The sequence below is a fragment of the Varroa destructor genome, unplaced genomic scaffold (assembly GCF_002443255.2).
Source record: "Varroa destructor unplaced genomic scaffold, Vdes_3.0 BEIS01000007.1, whole genome shotgun sequence".
NCBI classification, from domain to species: Eukaryota; Metazoa; Arthropoda; class Arachnida; order Mesostigmata; family Varroidae; genus Varroa; species Varroa destructor.
The window spans coordinates 28680381-28701915 of NW_019211460.1; the positions used below are offsets into that span (position 1 = coordinate 28680381).

A 21535-nucleotide genomic window follows, 5' to 3' on the forward strand; every position below is an offset into this window, starting at 1 on the left:
TTCTAGTCCTTAGCCAAAAAGAAGATAACTTTTATTTTACAGCAGGCGCAGGGCTAGTCGTGTAATGCAGCTGCCACATTATGGCCTGATTCCTGAATGTGTCGGTTGGGCTTCGATCGCACACGGAGTCTTCAAACGTATGAGACCAAAGCTGTACTTCCCAGTTGTTCTCTGCTTTTCTACGAGTCCCTATCATAGCATATAACTCTACGATAAGATCTAACTGCCCGTTCATTCATCATTTGCGCATTGTCTTATTGATCAACAAGACAGACGACCTTCGCTATGTACATATTAAATTGCGTGTGTGCACCACTTAGGAGGAGCAGTGAGGCGGAAAAATAAGTTTTAGAATAACGGATGAAGAACACTGGCTTGAAAACAGCAAGCGAAAGCGCAAAGTTTTATACGGGGGGACGGTGTGTGGTTGTATGATAGCTGAGAAAGTGGCTACCTTTTGTAGGTTCAGTGGCCACTTGCTTTGGCCTACGAGAGATGAACGTTCAAAACCATTTTTTCACTCATTACAGAAATTCTTAATCCTTGTGCTTTTCGATACATGACGGAGTCAGTTTAAATACAAACGGTGTGTCGATCGTGAGCGGTATATAATAATGTTCAGTAAATCAGACAGCTTTTAAGATACCCTTTACCGTCCAAATCCACATGGTAACGTTAGTTTTTATACATTATAATAAAGCCGCATTATAAGCCGCATGTACACCTTGAGGCAAGGACTGTCACAAAGCACAACACCTTAGGTCAGCATTAACTACTTAAAAATTAAATACTTTAAAGAAATGTGATGGTCTTCCCAATGAAATGAGTTCCGTAAGACGGCAATGAATGCAAATCCTGTTCACCTGGGTTAATTTACCGTACCTCTGCGTGGTATAGGACACAACCGGGTCAATGAGTCGATATGCCAGTTTGTCCGACAGGTGAAAAAGACTGGGATGTACATTTAACCTAGCTTGCAAATGTAGTCTGCTACAAAGTGTACTTCTGATTACACGGAACGTAGGCGTATACAGTGTTCCTCCTGGAATTACTCGATTAGAGAGATCTAAGAGCCCCTTTTGAAGCCAAACTAATATTTTGCCGCTTATCTAATAAGCATTCATAGGTCTTATGAGACACGTATAGTTTGCGCAGAGAATGCTTGAATGAAAACCTTTCTGAGTTGAGAGCACTTTGTGACAGGCCTGGTGCGCTAAGCGGTTGACTTTAAGCGGAAAGAGAAAGTTAGGCTGTTCCTGCACCTTTGTGCTGGCTCTCAATCGCTGTGGCTTTTCCAGCTCATTTATACACAAGTTCTTTGAATGGCTAGCCGTTGTAGCTTCGTGAAAGATTTGAAAACGCCGATAAAACGAATAAGATCCGATATTTATCAAGCAGTGAATCTGTTAGTACAGGCAGTACGGTAATTATAAATAGCAATTTCCTGCATCCCTCGGCAAATGAACGCTGTTAAAGATACTCGCGACACAGAATTGCGTCGCGTCGCAAAAAAGAAATGCATAGTTCAATGTGGAAATACAACAAAACATAACTGCGAATGAAAAAGGAGCGTGATGTGTTATTAGGTAGGTCGTTTGGTGTGTGTAACTAAGCATAAACAGGTGTTCGTTCGAGCGATATGGGTTTTCTCATACGGGAGCAAAATTAACCAATCGGAAATAATAACCTTCAGGTGGAACGCCTATAATTTTTTTCGTTTGTTTGCCTAAGTCAGCGTGCTGCCATCTCCGCCCGATTTGGGAGTGGATCACCGGCATCACCTCGAATATTTCTATACATATATCTAAGCATGTATCTATGCGCACACGACCTAGACTTATCGCTCTGTGTTTGTCATTTGAACGGAGATTGACTATTGAGGCATCACTCGGCCAAAAGCATTGCATTGCGTCCGTATATTGGCTGTTGGCGAAAATTCTATTCAAGGAAGAGGCTGCCAACCGGTATTCGGCCATGTTCCGAAGTGAGAATATATTTATATTAGAATATAATATTAGCGAGCAAAGATATAGCTGTTAAGCTAATGCATACAATGAGTGATAAGATTTTTGTTTCGATATGCTGTAACGTGTAAATCTACCTGAACAAAACCTAACACCAGTATCATTATAGTATACAAAAAAATTCATAACATGTACCATCTCTGTAACCTGTTAACATTGCTTGCTCGGTAAAAACATGTACCGGTAAAATAGTATAGCACAAGTACCCTTACTGATGGCAAGTTAATAATACTGCAAGTACGACATCGAAACAAATATATCAGCAATGCCGTCTGAAACAATGTATAGTGGCAGTACTGAGCGCGAAATTCAAAAATATATTTCAGTTCAATAACAACAGGTATAATAACCCGGGCACAGACAAACTTCATTTTGTGCTGGGAGCCGACCGTCTGTCTGGTGGAATGCCCTACGCCGGTACCGGAGGTAAAATATAGAGGTATAATGATTAAGGAATTCGACAGTACGGTGGCTATGCACAACCAGTCTTCCGACAACAACCGAAGGATTCAGACAGATGAAAACGTCTCAATTTCAATCTTAGGTTTGAGCTTTTGTTTCACCGAGATCAAACGCTCTGGGCCTCTGCCAGCTGTATTGGAGAAAGCAGCCAAAATGAAGACGTAAACTAAATGCAATGTTTACACCATTCCAAAATGCCTGCAGTGATAGCATCGAAGTTTTTCCATCCTTAACTATTGCTAAGAGCTATTGCTTCTACGGAACAAACACATTTTGAGTTATGGGCAACGCATGAAGCAACGCGGAGTCACAGTAGCAGACTTAAAGCTCGGAGCATTTATTTAGACTCAGACCTTGAAACGTACCGATGACATGTGCCCTAGAACTAGCCTGGAAAAATATGGAAAAACACACATATACATGGAAAAATGAGGGAAAAAATATTAGGCCATAGCGAAACGAATCACTCAAATTCCGCTTCCACTTTCCCTTACCGAAACATATTCAACGAGTACCTACAATTACTTTATGAAGCACTCAAGGTCCGAGAACAGTGTCGGGGGGCTAGTGGCTCCGTCTCTAGCGGTCGGATTGAATTGGTGTAGAGTGGGCTGTATGTGATTTTCCCGCTGGTATCGCTATCCAGCACTCGCGACCGAGTGGAATCCAGAAAAAAAGTTGGTATGAACTGTGTCGGAACTGTGTTTGGAAGCCTCTGAACGCCATATCGAAAAGGAAACGAACAGGAAAGTATCAGTAAACGAACGCATACCAGGGAATAATGAACTGTCTTTGACGTTTCTCCTTTACCTGAATTCACTACAGTTTTTGCCGTCATGGCAGGACACGGCGGAGAGCTTGCACTTGCTTCCTGATGGAAACCCGTGAATACACCACGAACTGATCCTTCTCATCTTCTATTTTTACCCTTGCCTTCGACAATATCTGTGCTGAATTTATGGCATTTGTTACAGCTGTAGTAATAGCACCAGCGAAAAGGCCCATTAAGGCGAAACAGGCACTCAACTGGCGGGTACACGCGACATGGAGGACATTGAAGTAGATAGAAATCTAGCCTCAGCCGTTGTTTAGTTGTGGGTGAAGCTATGCGGCACGTAGTGGCGCTGGCGGTCGCTGTGCAGTTTCAGTCATCCTTTGCATTCGAATTGCTAGTCTGCGATCTAGCTTGTAATTTGCTTTGTAACGCCCCTAGGTTTTCCTAAAAGTGAAGAAGAAGGAGAAGCTAAGAGCGCGTGAGATGTCCGGTCTATAGATGAACAGATGTGCCTGTGAACTGCTGCAGTCGTTCATAAGACGTCGACCGCACCTAACCGTTTCAGCCGGAAACGCTATCCGGCCAAAGGTCATGAAAACCTTTCAGCCTCGCCAGAGGAAGTGCATATAAGCAGCTTATGAATTTCACGCCAATTCTCAAGGTCGGCCTATAGTTGTTACAATGCTGGATTAACCAACAGCATATATAGTGAGTACTGCATATGTAATATATTAAGTACGTGTGATAACGTAGCAGTAAGGATGCTTGTCATGGTAACTTCCTCTATATTATAAACACAACATTCAATATCGTAATAATAGAAACATATTCGATCTTCGAATTGGGCAATCGTCATACTAAAGCGGTCATACTTCGTTAATAGAGAGATAGGACCTGCGGCCCCGGCGATCATTATTATGTAGATTCATAATAGAAGGTCATTGTGATGCATAGCGGTGTACGATCGTAATTAAAAAGTTATAGCATTCTGAAGGATCAGAGAGGCTTACCGTGTTACAATGAGAAATAACCTCAGTGGGGTCGCCTAGTTACTACTACTATATTAAGCACGACAGTCTAATTATCTGTGGTAAGTACGGATCTGTTCAACTCGCGACGCAGATATAAAAGCATAGTAAATATTAATGCGATTCGACATCAGCAAAGATTGTGATATAGAAACATCTTGCAATGTACTAGTTGGATAACATTTATTATTTAGCAAAAAAAAAAGACTTTTTTTTTTGTCGTTGAGACGAGTGGCTGTACTGGATCTTTCTAGCTAGTTGGCTCCTTTGTCAAAAAAGAAAAACTGGCATCGGGAAATCGTCGAGATTATTTCTGATACATCCAGGTTACTACTGAATAATCCCTTCGCAATAAACATATGGGAGACAAGATAAAAATCGATATCCCATATGCTTTTCAGGAAACACACTACAGCTTCTCAATGTTCGCAATCCTTGCGTTTATTTTAATGAGGCCCTTTCAGCGGAAGCATTGAAAACAAATTCCGTGAAAATACTGTATGTTATATAGCAGTGCTACGAATATCGTAGTAATAGTTTATGAAGTACTCTTTCACCGTTTGCGATTGTGAGCTACGGGATCCTTATATGTACGTATGCGTACGATTTGTTGGCTATTACAGAGAATTTCGATCGCTGGTCATAGAGATGGTGCTGGCGACGGATATGACGTCGCATTTCCAGCAGGTGAAAACAATGAAAACTGCATTGGGCCACCATGATTTTAGTCTTGACAAACCTAAGTCTCTTTGTCTCATACTGCACGCCTGCGACATCTCTCACCCATCGAAAGACTGGGAACTTCATACTTCGTAAGTATTGCATTCTATTTGATTCATAATGTGTGATACACTCCCAGAGATGATAACAACTATAAAAGATTAAGTAAACATATGCTGAAAAAAAGTATATCTGTGTTACATTAAGTTGTGTGCATGTGCCGGAGAACAGGCCCAGATATGAACAGATGCGGTGCGAAGCGCCCCCAAAGCGAAAGGTTTATCCTATTAGCTGTCCTATTAGTTAATTCACCGAAATTAATTATTTTTATGAGCATCAAGTACATTCACTGTACAGCCTATTACATTGTAGCTATATACTGCCGCGGATATAGCCTTGATTCATTTTAGGGGATAAATCAGCTTTTCTAGATTTTTCCTACCACAAAGCATATAAATCGTACGGTAACGTAAATCAAACAGATATATCTGGTCAGATATAAATAGTACCATTAAAACAGAAGCGGCCCATTTGCTCTGATATGATAATACTGCCCAGTTGGGTTACGGTGACGAACCATTGAATTTCTCGCAAAGAAATCATTGCCAGCAATTTTGCAGGCGGTGCTTCTCGGCGGCCGAGATGTGAATGGGAGATTTTTTGGTACTGACAAGCTTGCGTCTTGCCAGCTCTTATTTGCCTAGTTTGAAGCTCGAAAACGAACGTCGTCATTTCTAATTCTGCCTATCTGTTTAACAGGCCTCGCATACACTAGCCCTAATTCCCTGCTCCATTGAGACCCGTTTCCTTCGCTAACCTTCAACTATAATGATATGGACAGAAAAGCTTACCTAGCGTTTTGTAGGCCATCGATTGCTCTTCCAGCAGGCGGTGAAGCAGGGGCTGGCTTCATCTTTTTTAAGGCAGATGTTGAAATGGGAATGGTGGCGACGCTTGCGAACCATTGCCGCTCGCATTTTAATGTTGTGGCCTCTACACATATCTAATTAGGCATCTGTTTACAATGCATGTCACCATTACGTGGAGTAGAGATTAATAAAAACGTCATGTTTTAATCTCCGTTTTATAAGGTATCAGCCATCTTTGTGTTTATGATTCATTCCATCCCACTGTAACGCAAACGTGTTGAAAGCTATACGCAGCAATAGAATCGGCAAAACTGCAGAAAAAATCTTAAATAAGCTGAATATTTCATTGAGAGAAATGTCTGATGCCAACAGTATTGTTAACTTTTGTTACTAATGGTTACCTATCGTACTATCATAAAGGATTTGGAGAAAAAAATTTATAAACAATTCTCGATTAAGAGTATAATAAGGCCAAGATTCCGCGGCGTGATAACACTCATTTCACAGTGACTTATTATAATTGGTTAGGTACGAACAAAAAAAAAAAGAAAAAGACCTGCTAAATTGTGGGTTTCGAGGGTTTGAACCGCTCATATTGCCATAGATACCGCGCGCACTTATAAACTGCCTAATCAACTACTTGTCCATTAAGAAGTTTTAGAGGTAAAAACGTTTACTTTGAAAATGCTTTTCGTATTTATTATCTGTCTATTGTTACCAAACACTTAAATTACGCTGGTCGTAATTGTTGTCACAATGCGTGACGTTTGTGGCAGGTGTACTTTGTATTTGTGCTAGAGAGTTTTTATTTCTGGTGTCGATGTGTTGATCTGTCTCTGATTTGATTTTTTTGCCTAGATCGACGTTTTGACTCTGAGCGTTAGCTAGTCAAATATTGAATCAGACGTATCATTTTCACTGCAGTTAAATTCTAAGCACAGCTCAGTCACGAGTGGTTTGTAGTTTCGTTACAAACAGCTGAGCCACAGATGACATAGTAAGTTAGAGGAATGAAAATAAAACAACAATTGGAATTTTTATATCGTAACAACGCGCTGCACTGATATTTTTTTTTAATCACTGCAACACAACAATAGTTTCACATCTAGAATGGCCATATCAGCCAGTTTTTATTCAAAGTAGTTTTAATACAGACTATTTGTTACAACGTAATAAAGGCACTGCTCGGTGCGGCTTTAGCTTTGTCGTGTAGAAGAGCGGATTCGTCTCTTCTTCCGAATGATCGGGCCTTTTCTATCTGTGTACCTACCGATTCGGGTGAAGCCCCGTCGGGGTCAAATGGTTCACTAAGCTTCTGTCTCATGTCTATGCCCTGTGCCGCTGGTATAAAGAAACGGCTTTGTGTTTATGGTGACAGCGACGTAAAACAGAATACGACGGAAACAGGAAGACACGAAAGATAAAGAGGTGAATACGCATATATATATATATATATATATATATATATATATATACTGATACGCGCGTCACTGAGCGAGCGATGCCCTCGTACCATTTTAGCCCATTGTAATTGTAAGCGAACGTGAAACAACGGGTCTAATCACTAGCAATTTTCAAGAAAAGAGAAGCAAGATAGTGACCAGAAAGCGTCATCGTCGCTGGACAAAATTTTGCTAGTTTATACTAAGTAATGTATGATGAAAGCTTAGTATTTAATTAGATACGCACCTGTCGACTTTTCGATACATCTAGCTTACCATACCAGTCCCATCAGAAATCGCCAAGTCACGAAAATAATGGTGATAAGATGATAAGGAACTGCGGCCCAGCGTGAAGTCGGGTCAGATTGACTACATACATAGCTTTCTGAGAAACAGGAGCTCACTAAAATCTGGTTCAAAAATGCCACGGGCTAATTGACCGAAGGCAATAGGAGGACACTATTCGTTGCGGGGGGCCTGCGCAAATAGCCTTCTAAAAAGCATGCGCTAAAAAGAAACTCTCCCTCGTTAGAAACGTGAGGCCTACCAGGCTAACACATCGATTCCTAAGTAACGAAAAGAAGAATGATGAAAGGAAGGCGAGAGAGAGAGACAACAAAAACGAAAAAGATCAAAGCACTTTCTCTGTCTATTACCAGCATGGTATCCTCGTCTTTGATGCCGTTATTCATTTAGCAGGCAGCACAAAATCGAGCGCTTACCAGATAGACGATTGTAAGCAACGGTGAGTCCACGTAAGGACGCTAACTAGGATAGCACAGCCAGTCTATATTACCTAACTTCTGAAGATTCTAGCGGCGACAAAACGCCTCCCCTGAGTAGTCGCTTATCTTGTTGAGCATAAATTCCGTGCCGAGTAAATCGCTGCTCTAATGCAATCTATGAAATGTAACCGAATGCATATTCTGTATATTGCAACATTCTACAAACCTCTATGGCGGCTTTCTCGGGTCTGTACATGCACAGATGCCCAATATTCATGAAAAAAAGGTTCACATTCTATTCCTGACGTATTCAAAATTAACCAACAGATATAATTCAAATGGAGCTCCGAGCTGATTCCGTAGATTTGAAGTTGATACGCGGATTTTGCGAGTACGTATGTCAACAACCTGTGCGATGGAAGCCTAATAAATGCTTTTCTTGCAATCTGCCAAGTTCGTTTTTAGTTAAAGGCATTATTACCGGGATATAGCATAACATATTTGGACTCGAGGTATCTCCATCTTTCCTAATACGCGGCCATTACATTCTAATAGGTTGTTACTTATTATGATGCCATGGTACGAAACCGGATTTTTCAAAATGCCTACACAGGCGATATACAAGTTTGATTTTAGTCCACTCTACTTATAGAAATCTACTAGCACCAACTTCCAAAATAGGACTATTACATTGTGCAATGCATATAGTCTTCATTGATTCGACAGACTTACAAACGACACTAGGCTGAATGTACCTTTTAATACAGGAGTCAAATATGTGTTGAATGCCGGATCCAGTTAAGGCGAAATGATAAAAAAAACATAAACAAATAGTTGCATCGATGCCTCATTTTAAAATTTCGGACGGATTGTAGAAAAGTTCCGAGACAAGTTAGGCACAGTCCAATAGATATAGAAACTTTTTTATTCCTTGAGTTGATACCTCAACCGGTCCTAATAATAATAATAATAGCGTTTAGAAAGCCGTGATAAGGGTCGCTCAAATTAATATCGTAATTACACACAGAAAAACTTCGCCTCCATGACATGACCGGTGTTTTAGTTCTGTTTCAATTTTATTATAGCGCGAACTGACCGTAATAATTAAACAAAAAAAAAGCTTCGATTTGGTACCATATCTATGTAAATGACAGAATATCAAATCGCCACTATTGTCGCCTCCACCCTGTTTTTTAACTGAAACAGATTAAATTATATAAGATATATCCAACTAATAAAAACAGCAACAGCTTATGGGTGTTTTTGTGCAATTCGTACATGTTCGGACTGTAACAGCTGAAGCTTCCGTCGCGGCTCGGCCTCAAATTTCTTGACTAGTCCTCATTCCTAGATAGGAAAGATAAAAATAAATAAGCGGCCTTGCTGCCCTTAAAAATCTCAGTACCCCGAATAATTATGCAGTTTATTGTTATTACCACGATTATACATTATCGTACTAGCATATTATAGATATTTTAATGTCTGCTTCAAGCAACTGAGGCTATGGTGTAATATTTAATGTTTCTTTAAGCACAGTAATCGTAGAATAACGTTTTCCTTCGTTTGCCGTAAAACGAAGACATCTTCACTCAATACATAATAATCAGGCAGAAAAGGAAACGTTTCATTATAGCGCGAACTGACAGTTTTTTTTTTATTATTCAAGATTTAATGGCGTAATTATCACGCCAATCAATGTATTAAAAAAACTAAATGATGCAATAGAAAATAAGAATAAAAATTTTGGAAAGGAACAGGTTGTACGACTATCTCTCATTTCATAAAATGTATATATAATAAACAAATAAATAAATATATATATATATATATATATATATGTATATATATTTAGAGAGAGAGGCGGAAGAAACTGAGTTTACAAATATACATATGATAAACATTTTCCAAATGATAGTCTTACTTAGAGAAGATTTCAAGGTCGTTCTACTGGCCCTGAAAAGAACTGTTTTTACTAGAAAAGCCGAGAGAAGATCTTAATGTTAAACACAATTGTTATTTAGACATAACAGTTTAAGGAAGCAACATAGACTGATTAAAGAATCCTTTGTTCTCTGCTGGGATTTTTGTGACGAGATATTAATTGTATTGAAAAGCATTCTTCGCTGTCAAGTGTCTGTATACTTAGCGAACGTTATATTAGCAGATCCTTAGCGCATTCCTTTCTAAGGACTAGTACCGGCAGGTGTTGTTCATGCAACACGCTTGCGCACACAGCTGCGATCGAAATGGCCTAACTGTTTAAGCAGTAAATGAGATGCTGTTTCGTCATGTGCGCGTGCCCCGTTCTAGCGAGTGTGTGAATGGCCTATGTAGATTCGACAGTGCCTCAACATATCAAATAGAGTTAGCTGCACGACGTGAACCTCTCATAAGGTGACAACGATGTTCCTAGTTTATACCAAAATGCGTTGCATCTGCCTTCCAATGCTTCCGGCTTCAAATCCTTATTTAAATGTACTATATTCAATGCAAACTCGATACGTAAGCCTACTTTTATAATTCTGTATTCTCTTGTTTTGTTGCTTTGGACTTCCTTAACTTCCTTAGACCGTCATCTGTTACCAGCTAGTAACGGCTGCCTTTGGACGTCCATATGCAGTATGAAAGAATAGCTTTAACAGATCGTACTCGTGTCTTGGCTAGCATACATAAGCTTGTTTCCTGTTTATTTTTTACTATACCCGCACTTTTTTCATTCTGTTACGTGAGAGAAGTGGAATAGCAAGAAAACCCGCCCGAATTAGACGAGACCTGGTAAGAGGATGGACTGCTTGATAGGCACAATGTACGGCGGCGGCGTCGAGAGAGCTGGGAGTCAGTAACGCTAAAATACTGCTGACGTGCGGCACTGCAAAGGGGGAACATCGCAAAATGGGCCGCCATCTTGCCTCTCGTAGAGCCTCTGATCATTTGTAGGTTTTACGTGGGAAGGGGGCGAATTACAGGCAGTGCCACATGGAAATGAGGCTTGTCTTGTCTTCCTGTAGTCTAGCGTCCCTTGCTGGGCTCCACCAGACCATATTCTGTGACTTAAGCTGCACCGTCGGCAGAAGTGAATTCAAAGTGTCCATACACTGGCATCAATAGCAGTATGGCGCATGCATAGACAACCGTACGAACGCTTGCATACGGCCACACTCAAAGTCATAAACACAGACGTGACTTTGAACAGAGTAGCGCGTGACTCGTTTGAGACAGGAATGTATGTTTAGCCCCCTTTTACCCAGCTACCTTGTAAAGTACCTTAAAGCAAGGAGAGTGGAAAAAAGTTTCTTCAGTAATTTCGAAGTAGCATGATGCCAGGATAGGACACTAAGCTCGGCATGCCCTTCGCCCGTATTGGGAATCTCTTACGCCGCTCTCTACAGATACAGAAAAAACATAAGTATGATACGCACAAAGGAGGCGTTGTTTCGGTTCGATGATTTTGGTTAAACCTATACGAATAATAATAGATGTGGATGACTAGAGACGAAGAGATTGTTTAGATGAACAAATCGACAACTCACAGTTGTTGACCGAGGTAAAAACAAAAAGATGGACCAACAGTGATTGTTGCGGTTCTTTTCCATGAGTTCTAAATAAAATCTCAATGATATTTCAAATACGAGCAAAAACCTCGAATAATCTTGTCGAAAGCGACGATGAACCGATACATTTTTCGTTTACATTGCACAGTCTGCAAGAGCTACTTAACTCTATGTAACATTTTAATTTAGTTTTATAGTTTCGTTTCGAAAAATAAATGTTTCGAGATTTACGTCGTATTTTCGTTTTTTTTTTTCCCACATGATGAAGATCGTGTGCTATAAGCCTGAAACAATGACGTTACAATTTAAGCAAATGAAGTTCATAAGCAATTATTAACACCATTATAGCCACTCGATTATACCTTTCGTATAATAAGGCTGTTACATTGAGAAAAAAAATGAAAATTCCTTCTTTCAAAGAAAGTTTTTTAGCATTCGCCAGGCAGTTGTACCTTTGTCATGTTTAGTGTGCCTGATACGCTTGAAAGAGATGGACCGAGTATGATACGCTAATTTGATTCTAGTGCGTTCTTTGCATTACAGTTAGCTGAATATATGTTTACCGCAAAATCGGTAGAGTTCAATTAGTTTTTGTGTTGTTCCTATTTTTGTCTCTAGTTGGACAGGTTCCTTGATGGAAGAGTTTTTCAAACAGGGAGACAAGGAGCGCGAACTCGGCCTACCCTATTCACCCCTCTGCGATCGGAATACAACTATGGTTGCCGAGAGCCAAATAGGCTTCATCGATTTCATTCTTGGGCCCACAATGGACGTTTGCAGCGAGCTAATTATGAAAATCTACCAACAGGTCAGTAGCAAAGCTAGACTGACAAGTCACACACATGAATGGTACTTTGTAGCTAGAATCATAGTATCTAACTTTTGTACCTAAAGATATCAAAGCAGCCTGCACGTCATGTTAGGGACTGGTATTTGATATACATGCTGACTGGTAAACTCGTTTTTATCATGTTCGATCCTTCAGGTACTTCATCAGCAACAGCAGCAGCGAGCCTCAACAGCGAGTACCGGTGGAGGCACCCAATCAGAAGAAGGTTCCCGGTCGTCGTCAGTGTCGTCCGTTGGGTCACAAGATGTTCCCAAGGAACCAGCTCGACCTTGGATTAAGTTTCTTGAAATGAACCGTCTCCGTTGGCAGGAGCGGGCTGCACAAGGCAGGTGTTTTACTTAGGTTGATTATCTTACTTATAATGAACAGACAAACATTAATCGTGTAGAGAAAACGATGCACAAATATAGTGACAACTGCTCTTCGTCTAAAGCCTAATAGCGCTTTGCCCTAAAATCTAATTTACGATTCAATATCAGCATAAGAATTAACAGCTTTAATTAAAACTAAACGAGCCTCGAGTACCTCAAGTAGCAGTCGGCTGTATTCACTATAATCTTTTCTACGCTAACAATAGAGCAGCTTTTGATTTGCACGAGGCCTTCCTTCAGAGACGTTCTCAGCACGCACACTCCTGCCGAAGCGTTTCTTTGTTTTGTATTTTTATTCGTTAAATGGTTATTTTTACTTTTTGTCAAGTATTGTCTGCATATGCACGTACAGGAAGACATAGCTTCAGCTCTCTATGAATTGATATGGCCCTTATTTTTTCTGTTTGATCCATTTCGTTGATCAGCAGATGCCGAAGAGAAAGAGAAGTTCGTCGAGGAAGACAGCGGATCAGTTACGAACAATGGAAACGCCGGAGAATCTTCGGAAAACCTATAGAAGTCCTCCCGTGCCTCCCCATAGAAGTGATCAGGGCCAACCTATCACTTACTCTTACTACGACAGCTGCATTTATTACTTGGAAATAGCGCCGCTACCATTTCTACTCGTCGATAGCTAGGAAAACATTCCTTTTCACCAACGACGCTACCCAGACCGCCTACAATAACCACAGAGCTTAGCTACACTTAAGCTTGTGAGGCAGTATCGAGAATTAGATCTACGCGATGTCAACGGTTTCTTACTATTACGGGAAACGGACAAGAACAGAGTCGCCGTAAAGGCTAAATCGAATATCCTAAACAAAAAGGACAAAGTTAGTCTTTTTGATCATAGCATCTACTACATATTAACATAGAATGTTTCGCTCCGAAATAAGGGGGATAGTAGGACAGATGGTTTGTTGCCTTTAAACATGTCTGTATGGTTGTCGTTATTGGACGTCGTGTTCGAAGCACGAGTAGACATCACTGCTCTTCAACAAGTGATGCTCCAAGTCGTTTTGAGGTAATCTTTTTGCTTGCGAGTGAGACTTATCAATGAAAAGACACCATATTGTGAACACAATGACGAGCGATACTGCGTTGCTGCCTGAGTGATGGAGCAACGATGAAGGAACAAATAGGGAAGTACGGAAGTGAGCGAAGGGGAACACAATAAAGAGAAAACAGTGTCGCCTCGGTCGTAGCAGAAGTTACTGTAATGACAACAAGATTACTACTATTATTAGAAATTAAAATTAGTATCAAAATGTTGACAGTGATTATGATGATACCTAAAACAGCCATTAAAACATATACAAGAAATGCAGAACCGGAAAACATAAATGATCTGATGCTTCCTACGTCACAGTTTCTGGCATATGGTTCGACTGCCATTGCAGTCATTACTAATTCAACTATTATTTCTAGTAAATTACTCTTACTAGAACAATTATTAGGAGATCATTATGTATTTAATAGAATTAGTAGGATTTATTATAGTACCTCCTGCCGTTACTAACGCTTACTAAGAAGTTCATTAATCAGTGGTGGCAGATTCACTGAAAGTAGGTTAGGTGGAAGGTTAACCTAATAGCCGATCTGAAGGATTTATTATAACAACAAGCATACATACATATATATACACACACTTTCATTTATACCATATATATATGGTATAAATAGAGCTCTCTAGATATATTTGAAGAGCAAGAGAAAGAAAGGAATAGGGTGGTCAATAGTGCAAATAGAAGAAGGGCATACAGATAAATACAAATTGATTCATACCAAATTAGGCGGAAGATAAAAGAAGGGTGCGAAATGCTGAGAGCTACATGCGCATAAAACAACATGTCGACTATGAATTGATTAGGTTAGGACGGGCTGAAGTGCTACGATCTTTTGTTAACATGCAGAACCACATAACGCATTCGAATTTATTGATTTCGACCTTCTTTCCGGCTACGTATCCGTAACTTTCACCGTAGCAATCACCATTATCCGTTGTGTGTGTGTTTTTTTTTGTTTCACTGTGATACGAAACATGTGTGTAAAATATGACTACATCAATAAATGATTCAACGCCTCTTACGTGACGGACTAATTGATTGACTGATTTGTTTGTTTGGATTGACAGTGAAACACGGATTTTTCTTTGTACTATGTGCAATCGCCGTATTCGTTTGACTTACTGACAATTCCGTCCTTTGTCGATTCTGTTTATAGAAAATTGCTCGCTTCCGCGGTGGCAATCGAGAGCTATACCGTCTCATACGGTTGCTACAAGGTTCGCTATTTGGTCGAGGAACTCACAAGGTATTAGCCTGTAACTATGGCCATCTAAAATACTTACTTCGAAGCTTAAACGATCAAAGTGATAACTGGCACACGTAATGCGGCTTTCGCAATCAATTCGTTATTTGAGATATTTTTTTCTACGTTTTATCTATTCTAACGGAAGGCTGCGCAATGCAGGGCGATTAAATTCAGTCAATTCGAAATACAAATTTCACAAAATACGAAATTTATCTCTTTCGAAGTTTCTCGATTCGCTCGCCAACGCTGCATAATAATACGTTTAACCGGTTACCACCGAAACACTCAGTTTTGTCTCGAGTTATACAACACTCTCCCAGTCACCTTAAGTACTTGACTATTTGCTTTGATATGTTTTAATTTTCCGTTGATCGAATCTGTGATCAATTACAAGGGTCCAGTCAAGCTTACGTAGACATGATAAAAACTGTACAATAGAAATACGTTAGACACAACGGTACGTTTTGCAAATAGCTAGCTAACAGAACCGAGCCGTTACCATCCCGGTTGTTACATCCACTTCGACACAACACGTACAATGAAGACACGACAAGATACGAAACAGAAGCAGGCCACAAACAGACAAAGGTTTAACACGCGCGACAGGTGTTGAATAGGCCGGTAAGATACATAGTGACTGTATGATAGGAGCGCATCTTCCCAGTCCGTTTAATCTGCTTGTTATTACTAGATCGTGTCGGTTGCCGGTTGCAAGTTCCACCAGTAAAGGACCACAGCGCTAATCACGCGGCGGCCACCACTGAAATGAGACTGTTAGAACATGTACTTCTTGTAGTAAATTAGAGAGCACTATGCAGTTGTGCAAATAGCAGGCACAAGTTGGACACCGTTAATTATGCCCTCTATAGGCATGTCCTTATAACGACATACATAGAAGCGCAGACAAATACGGAGTGATTCAGAGAGGTGTGCTGTTCAATGACGGAACGAAGTTTTCAGAGTAGGAAATGACCCATGGCGAACTTCTCGCAATTGTGTCACGTTTCCTTCCCCATTGCACCCAATCAACAGCGAGCCAGCCGACGAACGAAACGGGCTTCGGCTGAACAAAGGATCTATTGATTCTTAGAGGTTACAGCGTATTGTTAGGTGACCCCTATACGCGCTTGGCAATCCTAGTAACGTGTCAAGGGTGGGCCTAGCATAGCGGCCAGGACGATCTCGGTAAGGATAACGACGGTTATCCTTTCAGTAAGATTCAATATCGTGTAACATGTCCGCCCATCGAATATTATATTTTACACAGCTTCGTTTGTGTGAATAATAATCCACGACAACAACAACAACAACAAAAGAAGAAGTAGCAGCAGATGGTTTAGTATAATTTAATGTAAATTTAAGTATATTAGTTAATAGATAGGTCAGATCGCAAATGCTGGATTGTGTCGTTGCTTTTCTTTGACATGTAAAAAAAATTACGTTTATTGATGGCAGTGAGAGTAGCTTTAGAATAGAACGGCAAAACATCACATGATTACATGACGAGGATAATTATAATAATAATAGTAGTAATAATGAGAAGCGAGGAAAAGATGATTGCAGATTTGGTCAGTGTTCGTCAACTGCCCTGACGTTTCGAAATCCGCGACAGAGCAGTAGCATGATGCCCTAAGTATCATATCGAATTGAAGTTGCTTTGCCGTCCGTTCCACGTACGTGGGCAGCTGCAAGTCGTAAGCGGGCCGCATACGCTTCAGACCTTTTAACTCTCGGCGAAGGTTCTGAGAAAACATCTCGTTATTTTCAGTACATGATTTCCTACGCGGTTCTCACAATTAACTTAGGCCTATACTTATTTTTACTTTTTCTTGCCGTCTCATACAGGTTTCATGGTTCATGTTGAGACTCATTTGGTTTAGACCTGAATTTCTACCGTGCGTTAGCTATCTGAGCAACACAAACGCACCTTTGCCACCAGCGACAGCCATATTCAGGATAGGCGATTGTCTTCTAGCTAAAATGATGCTGTGTGAGGTACATTTCTTCACGTGAAGATGGCTATTTATATCTACGTACTAGTCCAAGTGTATGACATGCCTTCAAACGAGAAGATTCACTCGTTCGAATTTGAAAGTGGAGATTAAATTTAAAAAAAAAAAGACCTGCGATTTATGGATTGGTTGATTAGTCCCAGATGAACAGAAGTGAAAGCGTAGCACAATTAATACATCCTGCCGATGACTGCTATACTACGTAGTATAACGTTTTTCCCGATCGGCGCATCACACAACGCTCGAGCCTTCAATGACGCTCGCTGTTCCCTTGTCGTGCATGTTTTACCTAGTTAAGCAACTTTTCTATCCGAAAAGTTCGGAGAGGCGCTTCAATGACAGTTTGAATCGGATTTCCGGTCGCTACTAGCGCTTTAGACAATGTCACGCCTCGGACGGTGGCGCATGGTTGTCACCCATTGCACGATTATCGAAAGCATTATAATAGAAACTTCGCCACGACGCAAAGCCATCTGTAAGGGTTACGCTGCAGTGTTCAAATCTTTCTTCAGACATTTTTTACTCGGTCTTGACGAAATTTGACAGCGGTCCACGGCAATAAGTATCGTATAAGTTGCACCCAGTGCAGACGCCTGACATCTAGCCTGAAGATACATTCAAACTTCAGCAGCAATTACTAACAGCGGCATGACAAATTTGAAATTTTACTACTTTCTGCGCGCCCGCCCGCCCGTCCGTCCGTCCGTCCGTCCGTATTCAAGACGCGACTGTTGTTTTTGATAAATCTGTGTAGGTCACTCGAAACTATTACAGATGAAGTAAGCAATATTTAGAGGAAGCCATTAAACTGGGCACACGTAAGTGTCTACAATTTTATTGGAAATTAAGTGTCACTTACTGATGCTGCTACACATCCGGTAGCGTGATCATGTCTTCACGTACCGCTATTCTACCACTGCTCGACTTCTGCATGGCCAATATTACACTACGACTAGTTGTAGGATTATCGTTCTACAGCTGTTATCACAATAAATCTATATCTACTATCAATCACAGTTTGGTTTGTTTTGTTTGTCGCGAACGAGTCAATCCGCAGCCCCACGCTCCGCTTGGCTGCCGCGTCGCATAGTACTATTTCATCAATCAAACGATCGACTAAATATTGATTGATTAATTCATAATACTAATGACAATGTAACAATGCATGGTGACGAAACGATACGACATAACTGATAGTGTCTAAATAAATATGAATTTATAATGATTTCAAATGATGACGACGATGATCATTATAATTATAACAATATCCACAAATTACTAATACGTCTATGAAGAAATAAAATGATAAATATTATAAACAAGCCTATATAAAATATATAAACGTTGTGTGTAACACCACCGGCAGAAACATGCGGAAAGACAAGAACGTGGAAATGGCTATAAAGGTCATGTCCAAGCAAAACATTTTCCATATATACGCGCGAACGCTGTGAGTGAATGACGCCAATATGAATGAGTCTTCGTAAACGTTTCGTTGGCTTTTTGAAAAGCAAACTTCCGTTCGGTGGCGAAGAACCTGTAAAGAAAAGAAGCAGACAGCAGAAGGTCCCGATGAATACAATTATATGATACTATTACATAACAAAGATGGGCAATTATTACATTGATCTCGATAATGATAGTAATTGCTATAATGATAGTTACGATATAAACAATATTATTATACTACTAACAATAATAATTGTGAAATGATAATTAACGAAACCGCTTGTACTCTAGCTACCTTGATCATCGCAACCCCGCTGGGGAGACGGGGAACTCCACAGAGCGAGACCACCCCGGCCCAAGTGTCCTTCGAGCGCTTCATTAGCTCTCATTGCTCCACTCATTCATTCATTCATTCATTCATTGCCAGTCATTTAATCGACCATCATTCGTTTGTTAATTGAATCATCACTTATGGGCTGATAAATCAGAAACTAGTAGATTGACACGATGCTAAAGATCAGAGAGATTGTCTGTCTTGTAGCTGACGAAAGATGTTATATGCTACACTGATCAAAGTAAGCTTTAACACAACTGATATGTGTCAGTTATTTTCTTTAATCAATTGGCAATGTCAAAAGAATATCCTTTAGTAAAGCCTGATAGTAGAAAATCAGACTAGCCGCTACAGATCCCATCAGTTGTATTTGTATGCTGCCTGCTGCGCACCCAATAGACGGAGGAACAAACGTTCGGTCTAATATATCGAAAAATGACAGAATTTCGTAATGCAAATTGAAAAACCATTACCCGAACCACAATAGGCGGAATGTACGCAATGTGTCGATCCTTAAGCGTCCGGGAGTTCGTTTATTACCCACTTGCCGTTATTATCACAATTAGGATATGTGAGCGGACACACTCTTAGTTGTTTGTCATCGATCAGAACCTCGTTAACTGATTCGACCTTTCGATGTAATTGTTGATTGGGCGCAGCACAACTACTACAACACCGCTGTCCATAAAGCCACGACCCACGTCATCCATGAGACCACCGAATACGATTTATCCGTTCAACGTAAAATACGATAACAAATAGAGCAACCATAGCGCAGCGATTTAATATAACAGCAACGGTAATAATACTATCGTTATTTACCGCCAGCATTCAACGACATCACCACCGCCTTGATATGATTTTCAGATCAGAGAAATACATGGAAGACAGGAACTCGATCGATTCATTTATGTTTTTGTCCACTTGGACAACGACGAGCAAAAACTAACTCATCACTTTTCGATGTCTCCCTTTACTGTAACCAGAAGAAGGAGTTATGTCTGTCCTATTTGCCAAGGAAAACGCATACAGGCAACATAAAACTACTGCCGTTACTCGGCACGATACAATTACCCTTAGTATATTGCTCGCTCGTTATCTGACTTCAACGTCTGTGTAATACGAAGGCTAACTTCCAAACAAATTCGAACACGCCGACATAATAACTGCAAGTAAAAAAAACTAGTTACCCTGAAGTGGCAATAATATTAATAACAGACTGTACGCACGAATAATACGAATGAAGCATAGGCCTAACGAAACTAGTGATCTACCAAACTTAACTAAGACTATGTATAGCTATAATTATACACAGTCCAAGCAGTTATTTATGGTAACTTTATGTTTGTGAGGGGGTATAAACAATCAGCACAAAAAAGAAAAGCGCTAAAACGGAGTACGTTTTGTAACAAGCACAATAAAATCATGGCAACACAATAAAAATAACAACTACTACTACTACTACTATTTGATGATTATTGATATAATAATAATGAAATAACTTATTATTATTAGGATCAGCAACAGATCAAATAAGTATCTGCAATACGTTTTGCGATATGAATAATAATGAAGGCCGTAAATACTAATAATTATAGCAGAGATGGTAATGATAAAAGGAAGGACGCGACAAGAACCGGCTGATATTGATAAAGGTAGAAGTAATTCTGCAGACACAACGGAAGTACGCTGTTCTGTATGTAACTATCGATTGTAGCTGAGGGTTAATGCTAATTATAATAATTAGAGGTAGTGGCAAGTGCCATTGATATGAGAATGAGGCCGATGGACATGAGGACAAACATGGCGACTAGGAAAATAAAATTAAGGGGAAAAGAAATGATCGAACAGTGGACGACGGAAAGCGCGAAAACAAGAACAGCATCAACTGAGATGTTCGTCAACATTGCGTTACTGGGTCCGATTGATGGCATCGTTTGATACGGTTCTTCGTGCGTTCATCAATGCGGACAACAAAAGTAACAACAGACCCACAATAACCTTTCTCGGTGGAATAAACGATGTTATAATACGCAGTGTTCAAAGAAATGTCTTTCTTGCTTTCATATTTACGCATAGAGATTGCACATCGGATTACATGGACTATCAGTATCGGTATCGATTCAGCTATCGATTGCCATAAATTTACTTTTTCATTTATTTTCATGTTAAAAAAGAGGCATCCAAATAAGCATGCGTTGACAGATGCGTTTCGTTTGAACGAGTTTGTTCAAAATAGCTGTAAATCGGTTCGATTCTAGGTTCAACCTGCTTACAGACACGTGCCATAGCATTCATATCCATATGTTAGAATGCTCTTTTGGTGACTTCTTCTTTTTTTCGCTTAATTATAATCTGCACGTAACGATTTAACGGATTTACATCTGAGCTGAAAGGTCGCCGTAAACCGTTGCTTTTATACATGATCAGTTAGCTTGTTCTATATTTGATAGTTCGGAAATGCGGGTACGCCATCCTGCTAAAAGACCCTGGAATATAAGCTGGAACTAAGCATCCATAGATTTATTACCGTGCTGCTTGCATGTTGTGGCAGTGTTACAGATTTTCACTTCTCTAAAGAATATCCGATCACTTCACCATCTCCCCATA

At 40.1% G+C, this 21535-nt stretch overlaps 1 protein-coding gene across 4 annotated transcripts in view; it reads left to right on the forward strand.

The window, feature by feature from the left end:
* Positions 1-14905, forward strand: part of LOC111254741 (uncharacterized) — a 288233-nt gene extending 273328 nt beyond the window's left edge. For all 4 annotated transcript variants that reach the window (XM_086975229.1, XM_086975230.1, XM_086975228.1 and 1 more), the window contains 4 exons: positions 4913-5101; positions 12215-12404; positions 12582-12771; positions 13243-14905. In XM_086975229.1, the coding sequence (XP_086831355.1) occupies positions 4913-5101; positions 12215-12404; positions 12582-12771; positions 13243-13334 (661 nt within the window). In that variant the 3' untranslated portion in view covers positions 13335-14905. The remainder of the gene's footprint in view (positions 1-4912; positions 5102-12214; positions 12405-12581; positions 12772-13242) is intronic.
* Positions 14906-21535: the final 6630 nt, after the last annotated feature.